Consider the following 10,847-nt stretch of genomic DNA (forward strand, 5'->3'; position numbering starts at 1 on the left):
TCACAATTCCCAGTCACCTTTATTTGTAGAAAAGTATATTAAATAAATTATCTCAATATATACAAACAGAACAATATCACCTCTATAAATATAAATCCCCACATATAAACCCTTTTCAAAAATTATATAAATATATATGACATTGCCCACATAAGCTTTAAGTACCTTAAATCATAAACTCTAAAATACAAAGTCTATATATTGTCGTTAGCTGTCAAGTGTTTAGTCAACAGCACTGATGTCAGTTAAAGTGCCAGACTGTAATGCATGTCAGGAACGTGCCCGAAGTGGAAGTCTTCCGCGTTTAATACATTCATGCAAAACCTTGCTAGTCGTTTGGAACTTCCAAAACACCTCTTAAAAAAGAGAAGTACCTAAACACCACATTGAAAAAAAGACAGACATAGGTTAGAAAAGTCCACCCAATTTCCATTTTACTTTCCCCCATGGTTTAAAGTCAGCCTCTGAAAAGTTCTCCAAAAGTCCACCCAGGATTTTTTAAGGCATTTGTTCATTTGTTTTTGCTCAGATGACCTGGTTTTGTCCTGAGTGTAGAACATTCCGCCTAAAGCATGATATGTGCAAAAGGTGCCATAGTGTTAAAAAAAAGAAATTTAAAAGCCTTGGGATTGGTCGTACCGTTCACCACATTCCAGCGTGACAGGTGCTGGGGTCGAAACCAGAATGTTAGTCATGAGAACAGTCAGATAAAGAACTGTCTTTGGGCCCAAGTGCCTCTGTGCGTCAAAACACTTCTTTTTGTTTCCATCTATTCTGTTCTCTTAAAAGTTCTTGGTCACAGTGCAACACAGACTCTGGCGACGTCGGCAGCTCCAGGGTCGTGTGCTCTACGCAACAGAGAAGGGGGCACTCTTCTTGCTGCTTCGTCTTGCTCTGGCCTTCCTGCAGTAGCACAGACACAGCGACAGGGCGGTGATGAAGACAACGGCCACACACACCGCTGCTCCGATGATGAAGAACTTGTCTGAAAAACAAAAGGCACCAAGTCAGCGAGGAAAGAGAGCCCGAATCCCATTTATCAGAGTGCGGGAGTGAGGGCTTAATCCCAAATCGCATCACCCTGTTTGTGCGTAATTTGAAATTTCTTTCCTCTACTCTTTCTGCCACAACACATTTTGGTCAGGGAAGAATTTGTCAAACCCTAGATGACTTAGGGCAATTGACAATGGCCAAAAGCATTAAATGGGCCATTCGGTAAAAAATAACGTTCATAGTCTAGAGGAGGTACCCGTAGACTGAAGTAAGAGCAGCTGTTAGAAACAAGTGGCCAAAAATAATGCTGCGTTTGGTGGCAATGATGATGGTCTAAGATGGGCCATCTGCACAGACACACAGACTGCTACCAGAATTCAGGTGCAGGGAGGTGGTAACTGGTTGGGGCAATAAGAAGGCTTCCTGGTGGGGTGGCATTTACAATGGTTCCCCAAGGACACATTTCAGCAGCGAGGAGGCCTGGAAAGCAGCGACTGGGGTGTGCGTGAGACAGAGGCAGCGGAACCGGAGTGGGTTTGAGGAGGGTGGACGTGAGGGCTGTGGGTGTGATGGGCTGGAGGGGCAGGACCAGAGTGAAGGAGGGCCCTTCCCTTCCACCAATGTCAATAAATGGAGGAGAATCTATTTTAAAGTGCTTTTAAATTTCCACATCTCCTCTCAGCAAGGGGCTCGGTCATCATCACTGTCCTTTGACTCGGACTCCCTGAAAGAGCTCAGAGCACTTTCTGTACAAAGCCTGGAGGGAGACTGCCAGGCTGTCGGCCTCTTGTACGTGTCTGAACACCCACGGCCGCTCCAGTCAGGAGCCACGGCTGCTGTATGTGGGCCCCAGTGTGTGCGCAGGCACGGGCACACATCCATGGGCACACATACATCCATGGGCACATGCAAGAGACTCGATCCCTTCCCTTAGTGGGTGAGATCGTTTATCCTCTGTGGCCACAGCCCACCGCAGGTGCCCACAGCTGCTTCAGGGGCTCCCCACAAGCCCCCAAGATTAGAATTTAAGTATGAAAACATGTCCAGAGAAATGTGTGATGGATGCTAACCTCCCAACATGGGCTGTGTGCCCAGTGCTCAGCGGAGAGCTTAGTCCATAGCAGAGAAGACCTGCTACCGTAAGGGAACCACACAGAGACATCTCTCAATGCCTAACATTATGAGTTACCCCCTCAAACCCTTACAGAAACAAGAAAAATCAAGACAGTTTTTCTCCGAGTGAAAGCACATCCTGGTTCTGAGGGAGGGGGGTCCTCCGGAAGGCACCCGTCCGTGTGCCCGTGCCTGCTGGACAGAGCCGCTCACCTTTGAACAGACTTGTCTCCTGGCTAGTGCACTCAATGGCACTTTCTGGACTCTTCTGGTTAACTTTTCGCGATGGAATCACTGCTTGAACATTGAAACAGTAGTTTTCTCCTTTATCCACATCAATCAAAAACTCATTAGTGTTTGACTTGACTGTTTTCTGTTAAAAGAGAGAGAGTTCATAATTCATCTGGGCTCCACGTGAGCGCTTGCTCCCTCACTAGCACTGAGCAGGAAGAGCCTGCGTGGGCACACCCGGCGTGTGCAGGGACAAAGGGACTGCGCCAGACAGTGCCTGGTGACGGCGGCTGAGGACACTTTCCCCAGGCCTAGAAATGGCCAGCTTAGCCCCTTTAGGAGATACTTGGAGTAAAGGAAAAAAGGATACATTAATTATTGAACGGAAAAATAAATTTTGTTCCTGGGATCTTCAATTGAGAAAGAAATATGAGACCGGACAGGAACCTTAGAGGTTATCTGGTCCACCCTCTCGGCCGAAGAACTCGAGTGTCCAAGGGGACCCTGCCCGAAGTCACAAGGTCGCTCGAAGTCCGGCACAAACAGGACAGCAGGCGCCCCGCCCACTCCACCACAGTCTCATCTACCCAGTTCTGCCATCTTTGAGTCGGAGGAGTGGGTTGTAAAACTCAAGGACTCGCGATTTAAGGTACGGCATAACATCAAAGGAAAGGATCCTCACCTTTCCGGTACTTGAAGATTTCCAATAATAAAGTACGTAATTCAAGTCCTCGCCGAAAACATCCCGGAGGCTCAGGAACGTGCCGTTCGCTTTGACTAAGGTCCGTGAGTCCTGTACGACCACATTCAGTTTTGTCCCGACTTGTTCAAAACTCTGAATTCTTGGCTGTCCGAGGCTTGCTAAACATAGAAAATAAACTTCGTTGGAACCAAAGAATCCCATTTAGTTATCATGGTTAGTGACACCCTGGTGACCCCTCATAAAACACCTGCACAGAATCAGCTCCCTAGTGACAGCAAGCTCAGCAGTACCAGTGCCCGACCCCGAGACCTTCTGTGGCCGTGCTGCCTGTCGGAAATACAACCAGAGCCACCAAGGTCATGGTGCCTTTCCCTGTAGTCACATTAGACAATGTGAAAAGGAACGGGTGAAATGAACTTCAATAATATATTTTATTTACCCCAGTGTGGCAAAAATACTATCATTTTAACATATAATCAATCTAAATGCTTTTGGAGATATTTTTCACAATTAGTGTGTATTTTATAGCCTTAGAGCATAATTCTGGCGCTCAATAGCCACATGTGGTTAGTGGCTACTTTATGAAACAGTACAGCCATATACGATTCCATTTTTAGGTGGGTACAATAAACTAGGGGCTGTGGGGAAACCTGGAAATGTCCTTGGTACCTCAAGGGACCAGTTTTAACCTCTGGGACTCTAATCATCTTATGCACTTTGGCTGAATAACAGTAAAACCAATCCCAATAATTTAATGCAAATTATATGCAAGTATGAGCCATACATATGTATAATATATTTATCTTGCACCAAAAGTGGATTTGAAGTGGCTCATAAAAACCTCAAGGGTGAGGATGCCCTCAAGGGAAGGAGCAGGACAGCCCAGGCGGCCGAGGTGCGGGAGGGGCTGTGGACGTGGTGCGTGAGCTCCGGCCGGCCGAGAGCCCGCTGTGGCCGGCACACAAGGGAAAAACACCGCAAGAGTCTGAGGACAGGTTCTGGCCAACAGGGGCTCAGGGAAGGAAGCCAGATTCACCTGGGCTAAGGCTACCTTCTATTTCCACCCTCCAAGTAGATACTCAAGGGGAAAGGCTGGGCCCCTCTGCCCCTTCTCACCATCTCTGCCTGAGAAAGTATTTTCTCTCGCCAGGTGATTAGAAGGATACGTATAAAAGCACCAATCACATGACACTTTCATTTTAACCTTTCACTCTAGGTCTTCTTCAAAGACCTTTCAAGATTTAAAGACCTTACAAGCTTTCACTCTTCCCAGTGTGCTACACGTTTATTTAAAACACCTACTTCGGAACCACAGTCATGACAAGAAAATGCAATCTCCTGTTTGGCAGGAATGCCATGCATTCCTCTGGGAGATGCTAGGTCAGCACACTGGGGCAAAGGCCAGGCAGGAAAGCATTCTGCACTTGCAAAGACCAGCATGAAGGGAGCAGGCTGAGAGCTGGTTGGGCAAGTGCAGGCGCAAACCACGGCCAACTAATTAAAAAAGGTCGGCGAGTTGAGAGCAGAGGGAAAGGAGACTTTCCCTGTGCATGTGTGACCGTGAAAAGCCTTCAACTGGGACTTCTGGTCCGACAGAATTCGGGACAGAGTTTTTAGGGTATTTCTGTGTAATGTATACACATGTAAATATAACCCCTGAAATATATGTGGAAAAACGCTGAAACCCCAGCCCTGGTGGGTTTCCTAGTCCCATTGGCCCCACTCAGCCTGTTACTGGTATAGTCTGGGAACAGCCCAGTGGGAAGAGGTGCCCAATGACACTGTTATTGACTCCCAGGTTCACGCTCTGTCAGTCCCCGACCACATCAGAATGAGCGAGAGGCACTACCCACTTTCTGAGAAAAAAAATGTGTTCATGGAGTAGTGCTTTTTTATCTAGGGCCCTCTAAGGGTCATAAGGTCACAAAAAGATTCAGAAGCTGATACTAGCAAGAAGGAAACCAAACACTTACTGTCTAAGTAAGGCGTGAACTCTGGGGATTTTGTATACACTGGCTCCCCAGCGTAACCGGTGGCATTCGCCGGCATGACAAGGACCCGCGCTGAGTACGTCTGCTTCACGTCTTTCACAATCTCATCAGTGAGGTCACACTCTGTCTCTGCTGTGAAGTAGCATTTGCTTTTCCAATTTCCTAATCTACGGCTAAAGAAAGGAAGGAAGAGAAATGGTACATTAGGATTCGTACCCAATAAGACAGAAGGCTTTCTGGCTTCGGCGCTGTTACAACAATAGCCTCCCCAACCACTCGGGAGCACGCACTTGCTACGCTGAGCACTCCGGGCGCACTGCAGTCCTCACGGTGACCTGGGACGGCTCTGTAATCACCCGTTTTCACGGAGGAGGTAAGTGCGGCAACGTGAGATTAGGTGACCAGCTCCAAGTCACACACCTAGACTGAGAGCCAGAGAGCAGTTTGATGACTGGGTCTGTGCTTTTAACCATTTTGTTAAATATCTTTCTTAAAATGTAGACAATTTTTTTGTACTAGGACTCAATTATTTATTACTTATTATATTGTACCATATTCTATTCTATCACATTCTATAGTCTGTAGAATATAGTCAACGTACTAATAATGGAATCTATATAATATATTCTATATATGACATTCTATCACAACAACTATTGGTGTGGTTATTTAACATATACTGAATCTACTCTATGCCAAGTAGTGCTGTAGTAGGCCTTTTACACGTTTCATTTGATATGATCATTCTAAGACAGTAGTAGTGGATCTTCTATACACAAGGACACTGAGGTTCAGGAACGCCACGTAGCTCGTACCAGGTCATGTAACTAAGGAGGTGAGAACTGGGTCTGTTCCCCTCTTCTGCTACACTTCCCCCTGGCTTTTACAAGAGGCAAATACGTCCCATTGAAGATTACAGAATAACAGTCCAGGGAGTAGTATCTCTCGGACAAAGTCTGAGGGACTAAGAGACTAAAGATCTTCCTTTTGTAAGACCTCCCTGAAGAGGAAATTATTTAAAGAATCTGTATAAATTTAAGATTACTTTAAAGGACCAAAACAGCGTGTAGGTCAATGCTGCTGCAATGTGACCCACGTACTTCTGCCCCCTATAAACTGAGAGCTACGCTGCTCTTCCCTTCTCTTCAGCGTCCTTCTCTGCCACGGCCCTGCCATCATTTAAGGCCATGTCCCAACCCCACTCCCTTCAGGAATTTCCAGATCTCCTTGCCCAGAACTGACGTCTCCCTTCCCTGTTCCCCAGCACTGGCGTCTTCATTAAAGCGCTTCATATTTAACATGGTCAGCTTGGTACCAGGGGCCCGTGCCCTTGTGTTTGCTGTTAAGTAGCAAATCTGCAGGGCTTATACACAGCCAGACCTTGCTGACTACTAGATGATTTGCATTTACAGGTTGAATCAGGGAGAAAACAAGCTGAATTCAATAGTCTGAATACACACATAAGAGCCATAAATATGTATGTGCTAGAGAATCGGAGCTAAATAAATAATCAGGTTGTGAGGGTATGGGTGAACATATGCTTTCTCCTAAAATTCACAAACTAACATTGATACAGAAATATTTTGATTTCTTAGATTTCTCTAATTATTTGTATAAAAGTAGAGAGGCTGTCTTAATTCGAGGGACCAAAATGCATTTTACAAAAGTGTAGGAAAACATGATTCTTCTCCATCACTGTGGCAAACAGATCATTCAGAGGACAGGGGAAAGAGTGCCACCCTCTGCAAACACATGCCCACTGAGAGATAGTATTTGGCTCCTCCCAACTTATGTGTCGAAATCACAGTACTCAGTGGCAAAATTTAGCACGAGGACCTACATCACCACAGCTAGTAGAATCAGTAAAGTTGTGTGAACAGGTAATGAAGGGGCAATTCTGTAGTCAGTTCCTCTGAACACTAGTACAAGGATTAACACTTTAACAGCCTTCGAGGGTCCACCAGGTATTTATTGCAAAATCTCCCGATTTGTAAATAAGAAAAGTCCTGTCTTAATTACTAAAAACCCCAACAGAATCACTAATTTAGGAAAGGGATGTTTTTTAGAAGCTTTGGAAGTGGAGTTTCAGAATGCAAACATTCCCGTGGAATCAACATTACAGGTGATGGATGTTTCTGTGCTTGAACCAACAACAGTTTGCAATGATCACAAACTTTCTCAAAGGGAGACGACAGCTGGATATCCCAGTAGGGACTTCAGGTCCAGCAGTGCGGCCCTGCGGCTGGGAGAGGCCAGTAGTGGGTGAAGAGGACCAGCAGGTTAAGATGTTTCCTCTGAAGAAGGAAAACCGAGAGGGAAGGTGGCCACCAAAGAGATGGAGCCTCACAGACAAGCCTGAGAAAGGAAAAACTTCGTGTTCTGGCACCAGCCGTCCTTCCTCCTGCCAGTTGCGGGCTTCACCCTGACTGAACGGCCGAGAAGGCAGCGGAGGAATACGGGGGAGACCTTGCAAGGTTCCAGACCTGGCTGGGCGCTCACCGTTAAAGTAGTCATGAACAAATCCCTCACCTCCCCAGGGCAACGTTTCTCTCTTCTATAAAATGATTACTGTGGTTCTGTTCACCCGGGAGCCCTGTTTACCCCACAGGGAGGATGGAGAAGAGTGAAGTCTCCTGCAGGGAGGAAGGACTGCTCACGTGTTCTCTAGCACACAGTCAGAAGCGCTGAGGGACTACCAGCCTCGCTAGAATCCCGTGTCGCGAGCGCCCCCAAGCGGCAGCTCTTCACGGGTGTTTGTACATTAGAGGCTACATTCATTTAAAATCGCCTTGGGAAGTCCAAGAATTGAGAACTAACAAAGGCTCACGTTTAAAAATCAGGTAAATCTTAACTATGTTTCCACATGCCCACCAAACGTGAGACTGAATATGTTTAGGAGGCAAGCATTCCTCCCAAAACGTTATTTTCACTCTGCAGAAGAAAAGTATCTACTGACGTAAACTTCAGCTCTGTATGGACTAATGGAATCTGCATTGACAAATTTGACCATAATCATAATTATGATCTCAGGCTATGAATTTCCTTTCTCTCCCTCTATCTGTACAGGCGCGCACACACACACAAATTCTCTACTGGTTAGGCAACAGTTGTCATTAAGTTCGTTTTGAAAAACAACAACATCCACATTAAAGAGCTTCCTGATACTTAGGTCTTGCATTCCCAATGCTACAAAAGGCTTGACACCAGCTAAACCAAACCAAAAAGCAAAATGCTTTAAATTTAGCCAGTGATACTTTTTGTGCCTTTATACAACTAGTTTTAAAATAACCTCCACAGCTGCTCTCCTCTAGTTAATAAGATCTCTAATGAGCCTCCTAGAACCTTTCAGAAACCAGAAACCTGCAAGATATGCTGAAAACCATGAAGGAAGACACGTCGACATTTAGACTGAATATGCTGAAGTACAGGTTCTTGGGGGAGAGCTGTCAATCAGAGACAAAGTTAAATAAGCAGAGCAGCCCTGATAGCTGAGGGTACAGAGAGGAGTCTTTCCGGTGTGGTGAGTCATGAGATTGACCTCCTCTGCTATCACCTAAGCACCGAATTTTGAATCATGAATCCAAAAGTGAATGCATAAACACTGCTTCAGAGCAAAGTATACATCCGATTTCTCCCTCATCTCTTCCCTAACATGTTAGAGCAGGCTCCCAGTCTAGACATCCTGGAAACAGACGTGTGTACTGCGGTAAGATTACTTGTCCACGTAGAACCACATCACCTATCAGTGCCAACATGACCGGCTCCAGAAGGCTAACTGCCCCCCCCCCCGCCCCCAGCTCATACTCCACTTAGGAATTTTTCCATCATCTCCAAAAACAATTACAATGTTTTATCAATTCAAAGTCTGGAAATGTAGGCTTGATCGAGTATGGCTCTGGTCAGCAAATCACCAAGTCACCGATTAAGTAATCTCATCCATCAATCAGCTTTACAGGTATTTGTATTCAGCACAGGAAAGAGGAAACATCAAAAACCTTATTTTTCTTGTTTTGCACTTAGCTTACCTTATCTGAACAGTGTAGATGTGATTGATGGGTTTGGGTTCCCATTCTAAAATTGTCTTGAAATTAGTTGATTTCCAAGTTAAATTATATGCTGCCACGACACCTGTAGAGCCTTTAAACAGAGAAACAGCTATTATTACATGAACTTCTCAGCACATGATTTCATGTGGGTATAAAACACCTCCGCCCCAAACATCACCATAAACCCAACACTATTTTTCCCCAACCACAAAAGCCGCAGTAATGAATTATCAAAATAAAAAATCTTCAAATTTTTCCCAGTCCCAGAATTTCCTTATGCTAAGATCTTTCTTGCAATGTAAGGAAACAGACAAGGATCTGGAAACCGTTGTTTGAAGTCATTCACGGGGGACTCCCTGTGTTAACATGACCTGGAAGCACAGCCCGGGAGCCACCAGTGCCCTAGGGTGTCCGTGGCCCAGTTGGGGGACTCTAGGATTGGGCAGAGGGCGGGCTAGAAATGGCCTTCCACAAGTTATGGAAAAGGGCAAATTCCACATGCGTGAGAGTTAGGGCTGCATCTAATGATAAAGCCAAATCTTGACCTTCTTCATTTTTACCTATGATGTCTCTGTACTGAAACTTCCACGGACACCCAGGCAGATGGGCAGCCTATCGCACCAGGGGATGTACACTGGTTACGATGCTTTATTATTATGGTTTGCTTTGCAATAGTCCCTGGGTCAGTCTCTGTCTGCCTTGCACATAGAACAGGCGTATTGGGACACGCACAGTGTAATGACTGCTTCAGTTCAAGCGACATTTTGCAACAGGATTGTCTCTAACCCAATCTAAAACAAAGACCATCAAGATTATACTGAGGGCCGCTCTCTATTAAGTGAAGTTCGCACTTACGGATAATATCCACACCATTGCCCACTGACCCATGCAGGTGAGGACCCAAGTACCACTTTCAAAGTCACTGGGAAGATCTCTCCCTAAACTTTAAAGCTGAAGCCACAAATACACTTAGGCAACAACGCACTTCCCCGAAAGCATCTCCAGCAGACGCAGGCCCTGTCCGTGCGCGAACCACCTTCCCTCCAGCTCCCGCCTGCGCGCCACCAGCCCAGGTTCATTCAAACGGCGGTGCTCGAACGTGGCTGCGTTCCGCAGGCGCTGGGGGGGCACCTTGGGGCAGCAGAGTCAGCGGTCAGCCAGGACTGTCCACCCTCCTTCCGGTGGAGCGCCCCAGGACGGCGGAGAGGCGGGTGCCACTCACCTGAGGCTCCGACAACCTGGACTAGGACCCAGCCGAGAAGCAGCGTTCTAGAGACAGCGGTCTCGGTGCCGAGCAACCAGGATCCGGTGGGAGTCGCCATGTCCGTGAGCCAGTGGCGAGATCAGAAGGATTCTCTTGCGCCCTGAGGCTGGAGAGGTTGGGCCGAAGGCACCCTTGGGCGGCCGTAGAAGGCTGGAAGTGGCTCGGGGACCCTGAGTCTGGGGAGGCGGGTGCCCGGAGCGCTATAAAGGGCCGCGCGGACGCCCGCGCCTCTCCAGCCCGGGGCGCAGCCCCGCCCCGCGTCCCCCTCCCGCCCCCCTCCCGCCCCCGCCGGGTCCCCGCAGGCGCTCGGCGCGGCCCGAGCGAATCCGCAGCGCTGCCCCGCCTCCTCTCGGTAGGAAACTCCGAGACCCTGCGAAGAGTGTGATTCACTCGTGATTCAACCGCGCCGGCGGGCTCCAAGTTGCCTCTCGGGCGCTGGAGGCTCCAGGTGCGGAGGGGAACCGGGGCTCCGGCCTCTCCACGTCCCCTGACCCCCAGCCTGCTGG

At 47.5% G+C, this 10,847-nt stretch overlaps 1 protein-coding gene across 1 annotated transcript; it reads right to left on the reverse strand.

Moving 5' to 3' along the window:
• F3 (coagulation factor III, tissue factor) lies at positions 1-10,563 on the reverse strand. The gene is made up of 6 exons (XM_037037125.1): positions 10,300-10,563; positions 9,057-9,168; positions 5,014-5,204; positions 3,020-3,198; positions 2,320-2,479; positions 1-985 (listed from the first exon to the last, which is right to left on the reverse strand). The coding sequence occupies exons 1-6, from the start codon at positions 10,397-10,399 to the stop codon at positions 849-851; spliced, it is 879 nt and encodes a 292-aa protein (XP_036893020.1). The 5' UTR covers positions 10,400-10,563; the 3' UTR covers positions 1-848.
• Between the last annotated feature and the right edge of the window lie 284 nt (positions 10,564-10,847).

The sequence above is a fragment of the Sturnira hondurensis genome, unplaced genomic scaffold (assembly GCF_014824575.4).
Source record: "Sturnira hondurensis isolate 20B ecotype Veracruz unplaced genomic scaffold, ASM1482457v3 Scaffold0022910, whole genome shotgun sequence".
In the NCBI taxonomy this organism is placed as follows: domain Eukaryota; kingdom Metazoa; phylum Chordata; class Mammalia; order Chiroptera; family Phyllostomidae; genus Sturnira; species Sturnira hondurensis.